This window comes from Dromiciops gliroides, chromosome 2 (assembly GCF_019393635.1).
Source record: "Dromiciops gliroides isolate mDroGli1 chromosome 2, mDroGli1.pri, whole genome shotgun sequence".
Taxonomy (NCBI): domain Eukaryota; kingdom Metazoa; phylum Chordata; class Mammalia; order Microbiotheria; family Microbiotheriidae; genus Dromiciops; species Dromiciops gliroides.
The window spans coordinates 695,902,866-695,924,334 of record NC_057862.1 but is presented as its reverse complement, the minus strand read 5'-3'; the positions used below and the strand labels follow the sequence as shown (position 1 = coordinate 695,924,334).

At 53.3% G+C, this 21,469-nt stretch overlaps 1 protein-coding gene across 1 annotated transcript in view; it reads right to left on the bottom strand.

The window, feature by feature from the left end:
* VSNL1 (visinin like 1) overlaps positions 1 to 21,469 on the bottom strand; it is an 88,864-nt gene that overhangs the window by 36,827 nt on the left and 30,568 nt on the right. The window contains exon 2 of the mRNA XM_043988893.1: positions 7,594 to 7,760. Within this exon, the coding sequence (XP_043844828.1) occupies positions 7,594 to 7,755 (162 nt within the window). The 5' untranslated portion in view covers positions 7,756 to 7,760. The remainder of the gene's footprint in view (positions 1 to 7,593; positions 7,761 to 21,469) is intronic.

Below are 21,469 nucleotides of genomic sequence, written 5' to 3'. Positions count from 1 at the left end.
TTCCTTTTCTACTTTATAAGTGGTTGCCCCCACTTTTGCTGTGGCTGCCTCCCTTCCTAATCACCCAGTCTCTCCTGAACCCCTTGTGGCAACCTGGCTTCTGACTCCAAACGTGGACCCATGCTTCTCCCTACAAGGATGTTTCTGCTGGATATAAGGAAATGAGTAGCCTCTGACCAGCCCTCGTCTTTCTTGAACTCATTAGAAAAGGTCACGTGGCCACTGAGTTGGTCCCACCCCATGATCCTCTCCTCCCTCAGCTTCAAAGGCTGCTCCTCTCTCCTGGTCTGTCTGAAAACCCCTTCCCTGGAAGCCCGAGAGGTTAATCCTTCTCCCCCCCCCCCACGGCTGGTGATCCCCAAGGCTCTGTCCCAAGTCCTTAACTTTCCCTCTCTGTACACTCAGTCTGTCTCCCCACCTCTCTCTTAGTGATTTCATCCCCAAGGGTCCAGCTGTCCTCTCTTGCCCAACCACAGTCTCTCCCCAGGCTCCCGTCAAACCTTTCAAACCACCTGCTGTGAATTACAAGTGTCGCTGCATGTTCTGGCTTCCTGGGGGGGGGGGGGCGGAGGATGCCGAGGTACATACAATGAATGAATGAATAAATGAATTCCTACAGAACATAAAATAAACTCAATGTTTGCTGAAACAAATCACCTGATTTTACTCTGTTACAATCAAAATAATGATGCTAAAGTCACTCACTCACATGGTACCCACGTCATCATTGGCTGCTTCTCTGGGCGGCTCAAGGGTCTGCAGAGCCCTCTCCTCACCCCATCACTGCCGGGGGTCATTTGCCCCATTGTACAGATGAGAAGGTCAAGGCCAGGAGAAAGGCAGTACCCTCCCCAAGGTCAGAACACGAGAGACGACTCCCTCCCGTTTACAGGGCACCTCGAAGTCCCTGGCTCTGAGCTGCACTGGGCAGGCTCCCTCTTAGAGGGCTGGAAGGAGGCTCAGCTGATCCCTGCCCTCTCTCTCAGAATGACTCTGTGTGTGTGTGTGTGTGTGTGTGTGTGTGTGTGTGTGCATGTTTATCCATTTGCACAGATAAGTGCCAGGCTTGCTGTGAGAAAGGCCTGAGCTCAAATCTGGCCTCCGATACTTGCTAGCAAAGCCACGTAACCCGGCCTGCCTCAGTTTCCCCATCTGTACCTACTTCCCAGGATTTTGGTGAGGACCAAATGGCCCAACAGTTGCTGCTGGGCTTTGCAATCCTTCAGGGCTCATATAACTGCTCATTATGATGTCCCTGTTACTACTGTGCCCGTCACAGTGTGTAAGCCCCTCGAGGGCAGGGACTGTCTAGGCTCCCAGCTAGGCAGGGGGACTTGGCAGGTGCTTTGGGGATCCGATGAGCTCCTGTATAGAGGGAGCCTTGGCGAGGGGAAGGTTGGGCTGCACAGGCAGGTGGGCCCTTCTGCTCTGGGACTTTGGGATGGGTGTGACTAGACATGATGCTCAGGCCAGTGTCTGGGGTGGGCACCCTCCCCAAGGTGGGGGCATAATTCCCAGCCTGGCCAGGCTGTGTCCCGCTCAGCCAGGCCTGCAAAGGGGGGAGGAGGCAGGGCCATACCTCACTTTCCTAGGACTGTTGTCACCTTATCACCTCTTCTTGGGGATTTCAGGCACCAGCTCTTTGTTTCCCATTAGCTCAAGTGGAGGCCCTGCCTGGGGTGTGTGTGTAGTGCCCAAGCTCTCCCTAATGGGGGGGGGGCCCTCCAGCTGCTGCAGAACTACCCCTATGTGCCCACAAATGCTCAGCCTTGATTTTCACACTTCCAAAGACAGGAAACTCACCACCTCTCCAGGCAGTGGGACGGCCCCCACAAAGTGTGGAGGTAGGAAGTGGAATGCCACCAAGGGGGTAGGGGAGGGGCCATCCATTTCCTTTGGGGCTTCTCTGGAGACAGCATCAGAGAATTTCAGAGTGGGAAGAAGCAATCGAGTCCAACCTGTGCCCTTCCAGCCTGCTACATGCATCCCCCCTCCCAAGGCAGTGGTAGCCTGAGCTCTGCTGGCTCAGCCCCTAAGGAGAAGGAAGCCCCTAGCTCCCAGGGCAGCCCAGCTGACCACATCTGGATGACTCCCATCGGAGGAAATTCCCCCTGATAACAAGCCTAACCTTAGCTCTTTGTAATTCTGACCCTCCCTGCACCCGGCTCGACCTGCAGGGGTCACACAGAGGAGGCTGAACGCCTCCCACAGGTAACAGCTCACCAAATAACATGAAGACAGCCTAGACACCCTCCGTTTCTCTGACAGATCCTTGTACTGGATACTCTCCTGGCCCTTCCCCATCCCTGGGGCTCTCCTGCTGAGCTGAACGTAACAGTGTATAAGGTCTGATCAGGGCAAAACCCGGGTGACGCTTTCCTCTCCTTAAGGATCCCTGCCTTGCATTCAGTAGGTGCTTCATAAATGCCTGTGGGCTGCTTGGTTAATGCAGCCCAAGATGGCCCCTGCTTTCTTGGCAGCCACGCCCCCCATGCTGACTGAAAGGGAGCTTATTGACCCCCAAGGCACACGGACCTTTTTCACCACCCCCCAACATCAGAATCGCCCTTGGCATGCTGGGTGTTCCTGCTCTGCGATCCATGCTTTGGCATGTGCTGGGCCCCAGGCCTGGACTGCTCCCCCTCCTCCTCTCTAGGCTCCACTGGCTTCCTCGAGGGTTTCCAGCCGGCCTCACTGGCGCAGCTGCACTCAGCCCCCTAGAGCCCCTCCATCTCATCCTGCCCGGGAGGGGCGTCTCCTCCGTCTTGCACTCATGGTGCTGATTGCTTTCACCCAAGTCCAGGCTTTGCATTTATCCCCATTAAACACCATCTCCTTACACCTGTGATGCCACGGGTCAGGCTCTTCAGAATGCCCCATACACCTCCCCTCGGGGATGGCTAAGCCAAGAATTCCACTGCCACCTCCTGTGGGGAAAGCCCGGCTGGGAGAGGGGGCCTGCGCTGTGGGCCTTGGGTCTGGGTGGCGGGAGGCCCAGGCTCCCCTGGCCTTGGCTGGTTATTTTTAGTCCGCCAGCCTGAAAACATCAGGGCTCTTTCTTCCTGATAAGTAGCTGTCACCTCCCTACATCATCCTTTGCTGGCAGGGACAGTGCCTGAGGGCCAAGGATGTCCTTGCTTCAAAGTTCCAGCAAGGGCTCGAGATGAGGGACGGGGCTCCCCCCCCCTCCACCTCATCCATCCCCGTCTCGACCAAGGCTTTCCCGGCAGGCCTGATCTGGCTGAGGGCTCTGGATGGCATGAGCCTCCAAAGCCCTTTGTAGTTCAGAGAGAACTTAGCAGTTTACAAAGTGATTTTCAAAGCATTATCACCAAAACCGCTCCGTGAGGGGACCAGATGGGGAAACTGAGACCTAGCGAGGGTCACAGGCCATTGATCAAATGCTGCCTGAGGCAGAGCCCGGGCAGGTGGATTTTCTGTTGTGGATCCCAAGGTTCCCGAGTCAGCTGAGATCCTGACTTCTCAGACCAAAGTGAATTCAGGAGGAACCAGAGGCCCAGGAGGGGGAAGGGCTTGCCAAGGTCTCACAGCAAGAGTGGAGGAGCTGGGACAAGAGCCCTGGTGTGACAAGCAGGGTGGGCTCGGCTGCGCCATCCCGGTGGAGGGAGCCTGGTGAGCCCTTTCCCTCTGGGGGCTCCAGTCTGATTACATAGAACGGAAGCCACTAGGACAGGGCCTGCCTCCCTTTGCCTTTTCACCGCCCCCCCCCCCCCGGGGCCCAGCCTCGGGCCACGGGCCACGCTTGCTGATCCGTAAAATGGGCACGATAATCCCTTCACCAGCTACCCTCGGAGGCTTAGTGAGAAGTCCCAGGTAAAAGGACCAGGTCCTCAGCAAGCGCCGCCCCCCACGCAGTGGCCTCCGCCGCGGACGTGGAGGGGCCGCCTCTGCGCATTCCTTCCTGCCCACTCGCACCCATTCAGCGAATGCCCACTCAGCCCACTCAGCGCGGGCCGTCAGCCGCCAGGCCGATCTTGGGTGCTTGGGAAGCCCAGCCCCCAAGCCAGCTTTCCTGCGAAGCTCTGGGAGGCCCGGGAGGGCCTGGGCATTTCCTCCCTAATTCGATTAGCCCCCCCCCCCCCTCCCCGTGGCCAGGCCCCCTCCCAGCGTGAGCATCCGCTGAATGCTGGTCTTGTCCCGGTGAATCAGCAATCAGAGGGAATTCTCCAGATCCGTTTATCTCAGCCCAGCAATCAATAGGATTGTGGAAAACAGACAATTTGCAAGAGATTTAATTACACCATTGTGGGGTCAGGGAAGAAAGTTGACAGAGGCAGGGAGAAAAGCTTCAAGCCTGCCGGGAGTCTCATCTGACAACTAAGTAAACTGAGGCAGGCAGGTCCGTCCTTGACTCAGGTGCCAGGCTCTGAGGACATCACTTTAAGGGAATGAAGGTTTCCTGATTGGCTGACTGATCTCTCCAGGTCTGTGACACACCATCGTGCCTCCTCTCCCCGCTCCTGGCCTCCTACTGGTCCCTGTGCATCTCCCACCTCCGAGCCTTTGCCTGGGCCAGGCTCCAGCCCTTGAAGAGAGGCCTTTCTGATACTCCCCTCTACGAAATGACCTTGTATTTGCTTTTTATACACCTGTTATTGACTTGTAGGTACCTGGGCTTCCTGCAGTGGAATCTAATCTTCTAGAAGGGAAGAAGCAGTTAAATACCCACTGTGGGCAGGCGCTTTGCAAATATGACTGCGTTGGAAGGAACAGCATGTTTGGGCCTGGCCCTTCTGTTTCCATCCAGCGCCTGGCACGGGTTCGAGCGCGCAATAAAATCGATCGATTGCCGTCCCTCATGATTGAGGGTTTGCAAAGCACTCTCCCCAAGGCGCCTTGTGACATGGGTAGCTCCTTCCTCATTTGAGAGGACTCAGACTCCAAGCCGCTAAGTGATTGGCCCCCGTTCCCACAGCTTCAGCAGTTGGGGAGCCAGACCGGCGCCTCTCCACTGCTGACTCCCCGTTCAGAGCTGCCTGCGCCTCTGGCCAGGTGTGGCTCCAGACGCTGGCTTCCAGTGCAGAACCAAGGATTCCGGCAGCCCGGAGCTGGGAGGTGCCCCGAGGAGTGGCCTCTGGTCACTGTGCTCAGCTGCTCCCAGAGCCCCATGGGACCCTGGGGGGCCCTGGGGAGGGGCCCGGCCCCTGGAAGTATTGGCATTTCCCCAGCACACTAATGGAAGTTTCTGTAAACATTCCATCCCTCATCTCGCCTTTGGTTCTGTCTCCTCTCAGGCCCTGTTACATAATCCCCCCTCCCCTCTCCGCTTTCATCTAATGGCCTTTCCGCTCGCCCTACCTTTCCTCTGCCATGCTCCGCGTCTCCCTTGACCCTTTCCTGCTATATCTGGAGGCCCCAGCCCTGCCCTGGGAAGACTCTTCAGAGGGACGCCGCCAGCCTTGGATGTACAAGGGGCCGAGATCTGAACAGGCCAGTTGGAGGCCGATGGGAGGGGAGCAGAGCGTACAGCCGGCTGGTCTGGACGCCCCCTCCCGCTGCCTGCCTTTGCCATGAAGGCTGTTCCTCCCACGTGCTTTGGGTCTCTGATAGACACAAAATAGAAGTCCGGAGATGGGGCTGCCCTGGAAAGAGATGGGGCAGGGAGGCAGCTGCCGCCTCGGCAGCGTCTGGGCAGCCTTGGTCCAGGAGCCTGACTCCAGCATCCCCAACCGGGATCTCTGGGCTGGACAGCTCCGCCGGCCTCCCTGGTAGCAGGATAACCGGGATTTCCGGCTGACAGGGAGGCAGACACAAAGTGTGCCCCTGTTGATGAGAGATGGGCAGTGGGAGCCCTCTCTCTCCCCTAATGGGTCCATCCCAGGGGTCACTTTCACCTCTCCTCCAGCCACAGAAGCCGACACCCTCTCAGGTCAAGTCTGATGGGTTCCCCCCCCCCCCCAAGCCACCCTTCACATCCCTCCAAAGACATCCTGAAGGCTCTTTCCTCAGCTGTGAGATCATTGTCTGACCTCAGCCTTAAACGATCCCTCCTCCTGTACAGGACCCATTCCTCTGCCCCCTCTAACCCCCAGGCAGGGGGCATCTGATCTATCTACACAAAGCATGCAGAGGAGTCTGTGCCACATTTCAGAAGTGGTCTGTCCACCTTCCGTTCCTACAATGCAATTGCAGGACCTTATTTAGATGAGAGAAAGGACTAGCTGGAGGGAACCTCAGAAGCCTTCTAATACAGCCTCTCATTTTACAGAGGAGGAAACAGACACTCTGAGGGAAGGACAATGCCCAAGGCCACAGGGAGAGTTGGTGGCTGAGTGAGACCCAGGGTTCTTGAGTCCTGGCTCAGCCACTGAGCAGGTCTATGACTTCAGACCAGTCACCTCACCTCCCTGAGACAGGCACTATGGAGTCAAAGATGAATCACACAGTCTGAGAGAGGCCAGCCTACACACAAACGGAATCCCCAGAAGCCATCTCGACAAGTGTTCATCCAGCCTCTGCTTGAAGCTCCCCAAGGAGGGAGAGCCCACCAGTTCCCAAGGCAGGCCCTTCCACTCTGGGAGGGCTTTCACCCGACAGTCAGCCCAAACCAGACTCTCTAAACCCCCCTCCCACTGCTCCTAAAAACAATATCACCTTTGCCTTCAAAGAGCTTCCCATCTGCTAAGGGGTTCCGGTAGATTAGGCTATGTGTGAGATACGCCTGATACAAGGCAGCGTGAGACCCAAGCATGGATCTAGAGTCAAGTGTGAGGAGGGAGAGAGATATTTTTCAGCTGGGGGAATCAGGGAGGACTTCAGAGGGGCGGAGGCTGAGCAGAGCCTTGAAGGCAAAGATTCTAGGCAAGAACAGGTGATCTAGACCTGGAAGCAGACTGGCGGGCAGCTGGTAGAGGGAGTGAAGGATCTTCCAAAGCAGGAAAGCGGAAACTATGCCTTCTGAAAGGACAAGGGAGCAAACACTCGCTGCAATCTTGCCTGAGAAGGGAATGACAATGACGGGAATTCTGTGGATGGAGGGGAAGTAGAGGAAGAAGCCACAGGGCTCAGGGCCACTCTCAAACACATCTGGCAGTGTGTATTGAGGCTAATTGCTAAGGTTTTTCATGGACTACTAAGTGGGAGGCAGCTTGTGGCAGACAGTAAAGGGAGGGCGGTGTATTATAGTTGCGAGTGCTGGGTTTGAATCCTGCCTCAGGCACTGACTAGTCTTTTCAGTTTCCTCTACCGTAAAAGGAGGGGTTTATTTTTGGCGATGTAGGTCAACCCTCAATCTAGGATGCTATGATTTAGGAGGCAGGATTTATTGTTGTTTTATACCCTGAGAAGGTGAGCTCCCTGAGGGAAGGAACCGGTTTCAGCCTAGGGCCCTGCTCCGAGGAGCCCCTTAACAATGCTTGTTGAATTGTTCAGTGTTTCTTATGGGCCATAGGGAGCCACCGGGCGTTTTAGAGCAGGGGAGTGACCTGGTCACTGTCTTTGGAAGATCGTTTGGCCGCGGCGTGCCAGACGTTTCTCTTTCCTAACCGAATCGATGGTGACTCGGCACCCGCCAAGGCCCCGCCCCCAGCAGCCCCCGCCCCAGAGGCCGGCCCTGGGCCCGCCGTCACGCACCTTCACGTAGAGCTGTTGGAATTCCTCCAGGTTGAGGCGGCCGCTGGGGCAGTCCTTGAGGAAGCCTTTGTACCACTGCTTAAGCTCGTGCTCGTTGAACTCCGTGCTCTTCACCAGGTCCTCCATCACCTCCGGGGCCAGCTTACTGTTCTGTTTCCCCATCGTGCCTGCAGAGAAGGACGGGGGGACAATGAGCGGCCCCAGCCCCGGCTCTGGAGGGCCGCCCTGGCTGGGCTCCTCTGGGCCCCGGCTCTGCAAGACTGGAGAGGGGGCCCCGGCTTTGACGCGGACCCCGGCACTCCCTAGTGGGTGACCCTAGAAACGGACCCTCAAATGAAGCCAATAGAATTAAAGTTCAATAATTTATCTCCTTTAACTACCCCGAGGGGGCCTGGGAGAGATAAGGAGGGATCTACAAGACCACCAAGACTAACTCTCCCATTTGAAGGAAGAGGAGACTGAGCCCCAAAGACGGGGATGTGCCCACGGCGCCCCGGGAATAAAGCACAGAGCAGGGATTCGAACCCAGGTCCTCGAGGGCCAAATCTGGTATTCCTTTTTTAAGAACACCTCTCTCAGCCTCAGTTTCTTTCTCGTAAAATAAAAGGATGAGACTAAAAGGGAAGCGAACGTTCGTAACAAATAGTAAACAAATGATTGATGTAGACACTGTCCTCCATCAGCCAGCTTCAGACGGCAAACGTACCCTCCCCCCTCAGTCCTTCCACGGGTGTCGCTTAACTGTCCTACTTCTGAGGAAGGGCTCAGAGGGGGCGGGATGGATGAGTCAGATCCCCCAAAGACTGTGCTGCAAACGAAAGGTGTACGTAAAAGGCCCGGCCCTTTCAGACCCACGGAGGATGAGGGCCCTGGGCCAGGCTCCCTTCACAGTCTAAGCAACAAACTGCCCTCCCGCGCCCCTCCCACTCATGGCTGCCGAACACAAGGAAAAGGGCATCAGACGACCGGAGTCTGGAGTCAGGGGGGCCTGGATGTTGACCCTGGAACCTTGGTCTCGGTTTCCTGGTCTCTGATGGGACGCTTTGCTCCGCCTCTCGATTGAAGGAGGGGCTGTCAAAGAAGATGCTGTCAGACCCCAAAAAGGGTCACGAAGAAGGGGCCTGAATGACAGGGCAGCCAGTCAGCCCTCCTCACTGCCCTGATGAAGCAGTGGATGGAGCCCCCAGGAGTTAAGTGACGGCCACGCAGTGGACATTTCTCTAACCCATTTAGACTTTCAAAGGGCTCTTTGAGCTTCCCAACAACCCTGAGAAAGAAATACCACAGGTCCCCTTTTGACAGGCTTGGAGAACTAAATCGACTTGCCCAGGGTCACACAATCAGTACATGTGAGGGTCAGGTCTCGAACCCAGGTCTTGCTGTCTCCAGGACTCCCTGCTGTGCCAGTCAGCGACCTCTCTCCACATGTCCTATGCTGTTCACTATTAAGTCAGGCTCTTGGTCCCTTGAAGGATAGGGTTAGGGTTAGGGATTTAGAACTGGGAGGAAGCTTGGGATGGTCCCCAGAGGAGGAAGATGAGGGTCAAAGAGAAAGGACTTGGCCAAGGTCACACAGGTAGAAAGTGTAAGGTCCATCCACCCCGGAGCCCACTCCACAAGACTTGACAACATCCCCAGAGCTGCACAGCCACATATGTGTCCAAGAGAGCCCAGGGACACCTAATTCAGGGACAGCATTCATTGGTCATCTTGGTTTGGGTTGTGAGGCTGTGATGTTTATCTTTTGAGGAATGGGAGAGGGGGCAACAAAGCTGGCGTTTGTCCCTCACATCACACATCATCTGACCTTCACAAACCCTCAGAGGTCACTTATGTCATATCATGATGCCCATTTCACCAGATGAGTAAACTGAGGTGGAGAAAAATGGCGTGACTTGCCTGGGGTCCCCCGCTAGAAAGTTTCTGAGGCTGACTCCAGACTCGGGCTCTGTTCACTGCAGCAGCAGCAGCAACGCTGCTACATCTCCCAGGTCCCTCTTTGATTCAGCTCCCTCCTTCCCCCATCGTACCTTCATCCTGCCTTCACTCTTCCCAAGAAGACAGCTTCCCATCAGCCTTCCTGCGCTGGCAGGGGCCTCAGTGGCCACCGGCCCAGCCCATTCCCAAGTCAGGTCTCCTCTACGACAGCCCTAACAAGAACTCCTGTAGCCTCAGAATTAGGTGCTGGGTACTCTCCTAAGTGCTTCTGGTTCTGCCCTCCAGGGCCAAGCAGAACAAAGCTAACCCCCCTTTCCTATGACAGCCCTTAGACATCCTGGAAGATACCTGTCAGACGGCCCCAGAGTCCCCTGTGGGCTGAAGGAGCCGGGCCTCAGAACTCGGTCTGTCTTTTTCTCTTTGTCTCTCTCAGCAAAGGTCTCTATAGCACCCACTGATCAGCCAAAGCCAGGGGGTCCCTCGATTCATCGTTCAGTTTAAGCACATCTCATAGTTTAACATCGGATGTCAATGATTCACTCAACCGTCAGCACTGGTTATTCTCCCAGCTGGTTTTCTGTCTAGTTTTTCTGAATGGACAAAGTCTTGACTTGCCCAAGTGGCCAGTCAGTGGCATCTGTGATTACAAATGTCTCCATCCATTCTCTCTCCTCTCCCCTCCCCCTTGGCTTCTGGCTTCCAGCCTCTCATTCACAAATTCCTTAATTCTAAGGAGCTGCAGGGGGCAGTGCTGCCTGATGTGGAGGCCAGGTGGGCACCCAAGGGGCTGGCTGCCCAAGAACTAATTCATTAGGGGAAGAAAATGATAACTCCTAGATGGAATCTTTCATCCGAATTGAGCACCTGAGCCTTCAGGGATTCAGCCTGCCTGCCTGGGGCTGGAGAATCGCAGGCGCTTGTGAGAGGGGTTTGCTGGGCCCGATCCCATATGGGATCAGCTGGACTTCAAGTGATTCATTCTTGTTATCATCGTTTTCTGTTTTCCAAACCAAAGTGCCCCCTTGAAAATCTGCTGATGTCTGGATTCCAGGCTTCCTCCCACAGACTCAGAGGAAGCTTCCTGAAACACAGCCATGACACGAGGGGACACGGCGTGGCTTCCCCTTGTGTGGGCCTCCCATCTGCAGAGCCTGTAGCTGATTGGGGCGATCAGCTGCTTTCTCCTCGATTTTGCCTCTCCCATGTACACATACATGGCACACACAACATGTGTACACATGTGTGCACGCATGTCTTGGAATGATAGCATGAGCCCCTCTATTTTCAAGCTCAAAGGAGCACACACAGATAGGGTACAGGTCCTGACTGTTTCATGATGTGATGAAGTGAACTCTTGGCATAGAAAGAACCTACCTGTTGAGACTTCTGATGTCCAGCCTGTGGAGTGCGGGGAAGAACATTGGTCTGGGAATCAGAGATCTGGGTTCCATCCTTGGCTCTGGCACTAATGGCCCATGTGACCTCAGTAAGAGAAGTCACTCTCCCTCTGTAGGGCTCAGTTTTCTCATCTGTAAAATGAGGGGGCTTGAATTGGCTGGCCTCAGAACTGCCTTCTGGAGCTGCAACGGGGACCCCTGGATCTCTCTCAGAGGTCATCCACTGACCCCAAGATTTGGCAAAGGCACACTGGTCAAACTGAGATGGAGGGTCGGCAGGAGGGGGCACTGCATTGGCACTAAAGCTAATGAGCTTTAGAGGGCAGGTTGACACAGAACAGAGACAAAGAATGGCAGAGCGGGGAGGGGATAGATGTTACCTTGGCCTCTTGTACAGGTGAGAAAGGTGATACCCAGAGAGGCCCTGGCCAGGCTCAGTGGCAGAGTCAGAGCTGGCACCTGGCCTCCTTCCCACTTCTAAGCCCAGGGCTCTTCCCCCTCCTCCAGAAGACACCTTAGCAGGGACCTCCCCCAGGTGCTGAAATCACACACCACACCTGGCTGGCCGGTGTGTTGAGGCAAGCCCGCCCTGGCTGGGGGTATAATCCCAGTCTGACTCTCCCAGACAGGAAACAATGCTAACTATATCTGCCCCTGTGCAAAGAGGAGATGCAAAGGAATCGTGGGAGGAGGCAGTTTTTTAAACTTGAGAGTGTTTGGAAAAGCTGGCTCTGATGAAATGGAGCAGGGTGCGGGGCTGCTGTCAGTTGCCCTGAGCTTTGGGCATCTGGGAAGCCACCCCTCTGGATGCTTGTGGGGAGGTCCTCCAATGTCCAGAGAGCATGGGCTACGGATGGATGGGGAGGCAGGGAGAGCGGGGTGTGAATTCTGAGTGACAGCTCCGTAGCTGTGTGGCCCTGGGCAAGTCACTGAAACTCTGAGCCTACCCTGGCCAATCAACTCTAGGAATGTGTTAGAGAACAGCACAGGAGCAAAGAAAGATACACATCAGAATGCCTTGTGATGGAAAGAGCACAGAGTCTGGGGCAAAGGACCTGGGTTCTAGGCTCCTCTAGCACCACTAGGGGCCCATAGACTGGTCACTTGTCTCTGGGCTTCAATGGCCTCAGCAATAAAATTAGGGGACTTTGGGGGGGTCTAGCTTCTCCCAGTTTCAGATCCCCTGTTCCTCTTGTATCACCTGCCCACAGGGTGGTTTCAAGGGAGTGTCTAAATACCAACTGTTATTGTCTTCTCCCCAGACATCTCCAGCTGAGCCATCACTTCCCCAGAGGAAGTGCCACCTAGCTGCCCACACACCATTCTTAATTTTAAGGGCAATCACAAGGGCAGCTAGGTGGTACAGTGGATAAAGTATCAGCCCTGGATTCAGGAGGACCTGAGTTCAAATCCGGCCTCAGACACTTGGCACTTACTAGCTGTGTGACCCTGGGCAAGTCACTTAACCCTCATTGCTCTGCTCCCCCCCAAAAGGCAATCATTCTGTCTTATCTGTCAGCTATCTCTCACTTCTATCATCTCCATCCATCTGTCTGTCAATACATCTATTCATCCATTACCTAGTCACCTATCTCTATCATCTCTCTATTATCTATCTTTATCCATCTGTCTCTGTCTGTCTGTCTCTCTTCTTGACCACTCCCCCTGCTCTGTAGATAGGGAACCTGGGGTCGAGAGAGGAGAACTCTCTTGCCCAGAGTCACTGAGCTAGTGATGAGCAAGATGGGCACCTAGTCTCCTGCCTCCCCAGGCAGTGTTTCTTCAGTATTCTCTTCAGACCTCAGTTTTCCCAAATAAGATGAGATCATTGGACCTGCAGTCTGGTGAAGCCTATGGACCCCGTCTCAGAGTCATGTTAAGTGAATAAAAACAAAAAACAAGGAATTACAAAAGAAACAAATTATATTGAGATAGAGTTATCTGTCATCTATCTTTCTATCCATATATATTTAAAAGTCACAGACTCCCAGTTTAGAGCCCCTAGCAGATGCTCTAGTCTCAAGGTCCTGTCTGACTGTGCTCTCACAAGGCACTCCTGGGGGAAGAACAAAGCTACACATGTCTGCCAGCTGGTCCCAGGAGAGCCTACGCTGGTCAGCCAATGGATTTCTTATTCAGGGAAGGCTGTCAGGACTTGGATCTTAGTTTCCAAGAAGGGAGGTGCTGGAAACTTGAGTTTGCACTAAAGCTATAGCCCCCGGCTAAAGGAGAGAAACTAACCCTGCCCAGGTCTTAAAGATTCTGTGTGTGAGTGTGTGTGTGTGATAGAGAGAGACAGAGACATAGAGAGACAGAAAGAGACAGAAAGACAGACAGAGACAGAAAGATAGACGCAGCACAGAGACAGAGAAGAGAGAACAGAGAGACAGAGACACTGAGAGAGACAGAAGAAGGGAGGGAGAAAGAGATAGAGACAGAGACAAATGGAGTATGAGAAACAGACATCGAAAGACACACATGTGTTTGTTCCTCAGCCCCTGGGGCTGTTGACAAGCAATGACTAGTGATAGACACCTAGGAGTGCCAGACACCCCCTGGAGCTGAATCTTCCCCCACTTCCTCCCTGTCAGGGGGTGGGGTGAGGGGGGCACTCTGGGTATAGAACAATATATAGACAGTTTCTGGCTGGTGGGTTTGGCTGATCTGCTTTTTGCTCTCTCTTTTTTTGTTCTGTACAAGTATAAAGGGAGGGGAGAGAGATTCAGAAATGAAGGTGGGGTAAAAACCCAAAGATTTCCACTGAGTTGTACCTTTGGTTTTTAAAGGGGAGGGAAGTCATGGCGGCCTTTGTTAGGTGTGGATGCCTCCCCTGGCTTTCAGCTGGGTCCAAAAGGTGAGTTTTGGAGCAGCCCTGAAGAACCCTAACATCCTAGTTCCAAGAAGCTCCGAGCTGGGAGGGGCCTTAGTCTAAGGCCACACATCACCTTATGGAGAAGAAAAGTGCAGAAGAATTGTGAGATCATGTGTGTGTGTGTGTATGTGTGTGTGTATGTGTGTGTATGTGTGTGTGTGTGTGAGAGAGAGAGAGAGAGAGAGAGAAGTCAGGGAAGAAAAAAGGAAAAAAGGAAATGTGCGCACTAATTTTGTTGTATACTTGAAAGGAACAGGAAGCTGTCTATGCACAGTAGATTTGCAGTCTCACGTACAATTTTTATCATACTATGTTAGGGAAATGCTTCTTTTACTAAATAAAAATAAAATATCTTACACATAAACAAAAGGAATGGAAGAGATGGGGCAGGACCCGAGGCCCAGAGACCAGGTCAAGCCACTTCGGAATACTGCTGTTTTCCACATTTGATGTACTTTCCTGATGACGCTGAACCTCTGACCCAAAAGGCCCCAGGTAGTTGGCCCACCACCCAGAAGCCCAGGGACCCTGCCCAGGCGACAAAGGCCAGGCCAGCAGCCCCCGGTCCTGTTGCTTTAGGGCTTACAAAGCACTTTCCTTACAACAGCCTCCCCAGAGTCCTGGATAGATGAATGGATGGACAGACAGACAGATGGACAGGCGGACGGGTACGCTTTAAGCACTCGCCCCATGCCAGGGAGTGGGCCAAACTCTGAGAGTACAAATATAAGCAAAAAGTCAGTCTGGGTGTTCAAGGACCTTCCAATCAAATGGAGGAGACGGCAATTACTAAGTTGGAACTTGGGGGAGGGGTACTTGTCAAGGAGGCTGGAGGAGGGGGGAGAAGTCCTGGAATTGGGAAAGAAGGGCAGGAGTGAGCCCGGCTGCTTTGGCCCCTTCCCCAGAGTGGGAGGGGGCAGGAGCTTCCAGGAGCCTGAGACCCAGCACAGCAGGAGCCTCCCGGGGCTCGGGGCAGGGCTCCCTAACTTTTGTATCCTGCTTTCCTTTAGCAGGAGCTGAAGCCTAAGGCCCCCCTACTTGGAAGAATGTCTTCAAATAAAATGTTAGATACACAGGAAAGGAAACCAATGGTATTGAAATAGTTGTTCAAAAAGACCCCAGTCAAAGAATCCCCAGCTAGGCAAACCTCTCAGATCAGCTCTGGGATGTGCCCGGACTGGGCTCCTGTCCCAGGGCCTGTCCCTCCCTCAGGGAGTGTTCAGGTTTGGAATGCAGCCCCAGCCCCAGGGAGCAGACCTTCCTGCAGAAGGAATTGGTGCTGAGGAAGGTCTTAAGTACCGAGGGTGATGGGGAGGGAGAGAGGAAAGAGCACGGGGTGGGGGGGGCAGTAGGAGAGATGGCCACATGGACAAGGTCACCAGAGGCTTACCTCTGGGCAATTGTCTAAAGATAACCTTTCCTTTGTCCCAGGGGCTCCACAAAAGATCCCAGCCCATCCTTTGAAGGAGGGAGGCAGGGCCAGAGAGGGACTTTGTCAAGGCCTGGTGTGGGAGCAGGATGAGCTGCAGGGTCTGCTGTCAGACCTGGGCTCCAAACATGTCAGCAAACATGTATGAAGCACCAACTATGTGCCAGGAACATCCTGTGCTAAGAGCTGGGGATACCCAGAAGGGCAAAAAATAGTCCCTGCCCTCAGGGAGCTCACAATCCCATGGAGATGACAATGAGCAAACACCTATGTCACAAATAAGTTACATTCAGGGTAAACTGAGTATAATCCCAGAGAGAAGATTCCAGAAGTAAGAGGGAGTGGGAAAGGTTTCCAGTAGAAGGTGGGGCTTGGGCTCTTATTTGAAGGAAGCAGGAAGCGAAGGTAAGGAGGGAGAGAATTTCAGGCATGGGGAACAGCAGCAGGTGAAAATGTCTGGAATGGAAAGAACTCACAACTATCTCTGTGCTCTAGATCACTATTGATCAGAGAAATACAAATTACAACAACTCTGAGGTATCACCTCACACCTAGCAGAGTGGCAAATATAATAACACAGGAAAATATTGGTTGTTGGAGGGGATGTGGGAAAGCTGGAGTACTAATCCACTGTTGGTGGAGTTGTGAACTGATTCAACCATTCTGGAGAGCAATTTAGAATGATGCCCAAAAGGCTATAGAACTGTGCACACCCTTTGATCCTGCAAGGCCCCTGCTGGGTTTATATCCCAAAGACATCCCCCCAAAAGAGAAAAAGACCTATTTGTACAAAAATTTTGATAGCAGCTCTTTTTGTAGTGGCTAAGAATTGGAAATCAAAGGAATGCCCATCAAATTGCTGTTGTATATGATGGTGATGGAATATTACTGTGCTCTAAGAAATAAGAAGCAGGATGATTTCAGAAAGTCCTGGAAAGACTTGTATGAACTGATGTATAGTGAAGAGAACAGAACCAAGAGAACATTGTGCACAGAGACAGCAATGTTGTTTAATGAACTGTGAATGACTTAACTATTCTCTACAATAGAATGATCCAAGACAATCCCAAAGGACTATTGATGAAACATACTATCTATCTACTTCCAAAGAAAGAACTGATATTGATGGAACAGACTGAAGCAGGCTATTTTTTCACTTTATTTTATTTTATTCAAGTTTTCTCGTACAAAATGACTAATATGGTCATGTTTTACATAATCATCCATGTATAACCCAAATCTGATTGCTTGCTGCTTCAGGGAGGGGGCAGGGGAGGGAAGGAAGGAAGGAGAGAATTTGGAACTCAAAACTTTAAATAAAAGTGTTTGGTATTAGAAAGAAAGAAAGAAAGAAAGAAAGAAAGAAAGAAAGAAAGAAAGAAAGAAAGAAAGAAAGAAAGAAAGAAAGAAAGAAAGAAAGAAAGAAAGAAAGAAAGAAAGAAAGAAAGGAAGAAAGGAAGGAAGGAAGGAAGGAAGGAAGGAAGGAAGGAAGGAAGGAAGGAAGGAAGGAAGGAAGGAAGGAAGGAAGGAAGGAAGAAAGAAAGAAAGAAAGAAAGAAAGGCAGGAAAGAAGGAAGGAAGGAAGGAAGGAAGGAAGGAAGGAAGGAAGGAAGGAAGGAAAGAAGGAAGAAAAGAAGGAAGAAAGAAAGAAAAAGAAAGTGTCTAGAATGAAGAGATGGCGTATCATGTGCCAGGACAGCCAGGAGGCCAGTGTCAATGTGGTGGGGAAGAAGGTGTCAGACTCCAAGAAAGGTGGGAGGAAGCAGGTGGGGGAGGGCTTGGAACACTGAGAGGAGCATTTTGTGTTGGACCATGGAGATGGGAGGGAGTCACTGGAGTTTACTGAGTAGGGGGGGGTGACACGATCAGACGTGAGTTTAGGAAAGTCCCCCTGGTGGCTGATGGAGGATGGGCTGGGGGGGGGAATCTGAGGCAGGCAGACCCCCCCCCCCCAGAAGTTACTTCAGTGGTCCAGGTATGAGGTGATGAAGGCTTACCCCTGGGTGGGAGCTGTGTCAGAGAAGAGAAAGGGGGTATGAATATACAAGAGATCTAAAGGATGGGGGGGGCGTGAAAGAAGGTAAGGATGATTCCTAAGTTTGAAGCCCTAGTCACTGGGAAGAGGGTGTTATCCTGGAAGTAATAGGGAAATTAGACAGAGAGAAGGGTTTGGGGGAAACAATAATGAGTTTGACTTTGGACACGGTGAGTTTAAGATATCTACGAGTCATCCAGTCATCCAATAGGCAGTTAGATATGTGAGTCTGGGGATGAGCAGAGAGAGGTCAGGGCTGCATAAATAGATCGGAGATGATAATTGAATACAGAGGAGCAGATAGATCCCCAAGTGAGGTAATGAAGGGAGAGAAGAGGAGAGGGCTCAACACAGAGCCCTGGGGGACACTCCCAATTACCAGGAGTGACCTGGAGGAGGAGCCAACAGAGGAGTGGTCAAAGAGGAGGGAGGAGAGCCAGGAGAGCCAGTGTCCTGAAACCTAGAGAAGAGAGAATCCAGGAGGAAAGAGTGACCAACAGTGTCTGAGTCTGCAGAGAGGTCAGGGAGGATGAGGACCAAGAAAAGGACACTGGATTTGGGGACTTAGAGGTCCCTGGCCACTGTGGAGAAGGCAGGGCCACTTTGTGACGCCTAATACCTTTGGTCATTTGTCTCCATCTTGCCCACCAAGGAAGTTGTATCAGATGGAGCAAGATATCCCAGCTCTGTTGTGTTGGGGTCACCCCGTGTCGGGTGCAGGGAGATGAGCCTGCAAAAACAAACCCACTTCTGCCTGCAGGGAGCTCCCAGTCTCTCACTGGCCTTCAGCTGGGGTTGGGGGGAGGAGAAGAACACCTGCACAGGTGGACAGTCATTTCAGGAGGGAGAAGGCCCAGGTGGCTGGAAGGAGCGGCAGGCTTCCTGGAGGAGGTGGCACCTGAAGCCAAGTCTCAGGATTCCAAGAGGCAGAGGTGGTGGGTGTTGGGGGAGTCAGCCGGGACAAAGGCCCGGAGGTGGGAGATGGAATCCAGAGTACAAGGAACGTCAAGAAGGCTCCTTGGCCCTGAATGGGGGTTTGGGGCTCAGATCCTGGCTCTTCTTACATCGCTTCCAGGGCGCTGGATGGGGAGTCAGAGAACCTGAGTTCGAATCCCAGCTCTGCTATTCAGGGAGGTGCTCACAGAATGCTTGTTGATTGGTGACTGGCTATCTCTGAGACCTTGGGTGGGTCACGGAATAGTCATTGCTTGCATTTCCCCAGAGCCCTTTGAGGTTTGCAAAATTGCGCCCATGTCCTCTCCTTAGATCTTCACAACAAGCCTGGGGGGGGGTAAGGTGCCTTACTGTCCCCATTTCACAGATGAAACAGCAGAGCTGAAGGATCTTGCCCGGGGTCACTGGGCTCAGAAGTGCCTGAGGCCAGAGTTGAAATCATCTCCTTGACTGCAGGCCTGTCATGTGCCTGCTGCACAGAAGGGGGTGGGGGGCTGCATGCTGCCAGTCACCTTTCATCTGCAGGGGCAGCAAGCCTTCTGCCCCTCCCCCTGCTTCTCAGCATTTTATTTTTACCTCCCTCCCTGTGTATCCTGTTTCCAACCATCCTATTTATTTCCAAGAGATTTCTATGAAAGGAAGCAGGCTGTCAGCCGGGAGCATTGAACACCACTTATTCTGTGCGGGCTGAGGAGGAAATGCTCTCATTAATAATTACAAACAAGCCTTCTGTCCAGCAGGCTGTCCTGCCAAGGAGCAGCTAACCGGGGCAGCCGTGGCACCGGCTCTCTCTGCACGTACATCATGAGAGCTGGAACGGGCCTTAGGGACCATATGGTGCAATCCGCTCATTTTAAAGATGGGGAAACTGAGGCCTGGAGAGAGGCAGTCTGGTCCTGGAGTTAGGGTTCTAATTCTGATTCTGACCCCTGCCTCTGTGCCTGTTTCCCCATCAGCTCTCTGTGCCTCAGTTTGCCTATCTGAAAATGTAGGGAATAAGGTTTATATTACATATTTCTCAGGGTGGAGGACCTAGGCAGTGGCAGGGTCACCAGGATGAAGACCTGGGTGTCCCAGCTCCTGGCCTCATCACCTTCTCACCTTTGTCCCATCTCGAGCAAACATCACTGTCATTTCCAAGTTGTGACTTAGGTATGACAAAGTAGGAGCTATCTCCCCTACTTAGGATGTAGGTCACAAGAGAGCAGGACTGTCTCTGGCTCCTTCAGCACAGTGCTTGGCACACAGCACGCCCTTAAGAAACGCCTTCCATTCCATTTTAGAGTGGACCTGAGTACGATATGGCCTGGCATAGCCGGCAGCTCAGGCTGACTCAGGGGACCTGGGCTCCAGCTGGCCACACACTCGCTGGGGGGCTTCCTCTTGCTGGGTCTCTACTGCTTGCGTGGAATGATGGGACTGGACAAAAGGAATCCTGAGGATGCAGGGCTCAAAGCTTAGGCCAGGTGTCCAGCCTTAGTCAAGAAGACCCTGCCTCAGACCCTTGCTACTTGTGTGTCTCTGACCTCGGGTTACTAATCCTGGGTTCAAGTCTGGCCCCTGAGCCCTTCTCTGAGACAGACTGACTGTAAATCACAGGGCAGTGCTGGCCTGCATGCGTGGAGGGAGCTCTCTTACCAGTGAAGCAAGTGCTGGGTCCAGTCCCCAGTTGTAAGCCCCTGGACAAACCATGAGGCCATCCCTTCTCTCAGCCTCAGTTTCCCTGTGTGTAAAATGGTGGCAGTGGTGTTAGGGTGGGCTGGATATTGGTGATGATGAGAATCAAGATCACAGTGGCCACATGCCTTATGAAGACTCTTTCTGAAGTGGCTTCAGTGTGGCGGGTGGGAAAGGAAGGCTCAGGGACAGGAGGCCGGGCCACTGCTCTCATGCACGTCACCATCACTGCTCTAGTGCTGGAGGGGTCCTCAGAGGTCAGTCTCTCATCATACAGCTGGGGAAGCTGAGTCAGAGAGAAATGAAGGGACCTGCCCAAGGTGACACAGCTAGTCTGTGGCAGGGCCTTAACTCCAGGCTTGCTGGCTCCAGCCTTGGAGTTCTTTTCCACTCTGCCACAGGGGGTGGGAGAAGAGGCTGGGAGGACAGGCTACATCTGCCCAGAGAAAGGTCTTCTCCAAGACCCCTCAGTAAATGGCTGCCCAAAGGTGCAGCTCCACATCAGGGGTCGGGGGGCAGCACGGCTGAGTGCCCGTCTGAAGGACGGCTCCCGCCTCCCTGGCCAGGGCCGTGTTTACAGTGTCCGGGCCTGGTTCAGCTCCTCCAGGAATGTCAGCCTCTGCCTCAGATGGGCACCGAGCCCTGAGTCACGTCCCTTGCCGTCCTTGCCATCCCTTTTTCAAAGCATCCGGGGATGTGGAACAAAGCACTTTATTGTATCTGCTGAAACATCTCGAGCAGAGAGAGACAATGCCAAGGATACGGGGCTAAAATTAGACCTTCTGGCTCTGCTGGTGTTGGCATCCAGAGCGTGTAGCTCTGACGGGTGTTCTCTGCAACCCTGGGGCCCTTAGGAGCCAGGAGAGGACTGCATGGGGGGAGCAAGGAGGGGACTGCATCTGGGGAGCTGGGGAGGCTCAGCCTTCCCAGCCTGCCTGGCCCGGCCTTCCATGCCCAGCTGTCTGAGGATGCTGCCCACCCTCAGCACCAACAAGTATGCCAGAGGCCAAGGGAAATGAGTCCCTTGTTCTTCCTAAGCTGATGTCCAACACCAATTCCCCAGTACACTCAAGCCATCCATGGGAATATCTTGACCAGAGGAAGAGCAGCAGGAACCATGCCTTCACCTCTCTGACCCTCACATTCACCAACTGGACAATGAGGCGATTGGGCAATGTGACCTGGCAGGGTCAGTTCTGACGGTCTGCATTCAAAGGCCTGCCAGAGATCAGTTATCACGTTATGGGCAAAAAAGGGTGAGGGAAAAGCTGCTTGTGAGCAGTCAGGGTCCCAGCGGGCAGTTGCACAAGATCTCTCCCATTCCCCCATCCCTCTGGCCATCCAGCCTCCTTTGGTCCTTCCACCCTTCATGTCCACCTGTCTGTCCCTGACATCTCTCACCTCCTTCCTTCCATCCACCCATCTATCCATCCATCCTTCCATTTTTGTCACGTGGCATTTCAGTTGTGCCTGACTCTGTATCCCCATCTGGGGTTTCCTTGGCAGAGATACTGGAGTGGTTTGCCACTTCTGTCTCCAGCTCATTTCACATATGAGGAAACTGAGGCTGCAAGC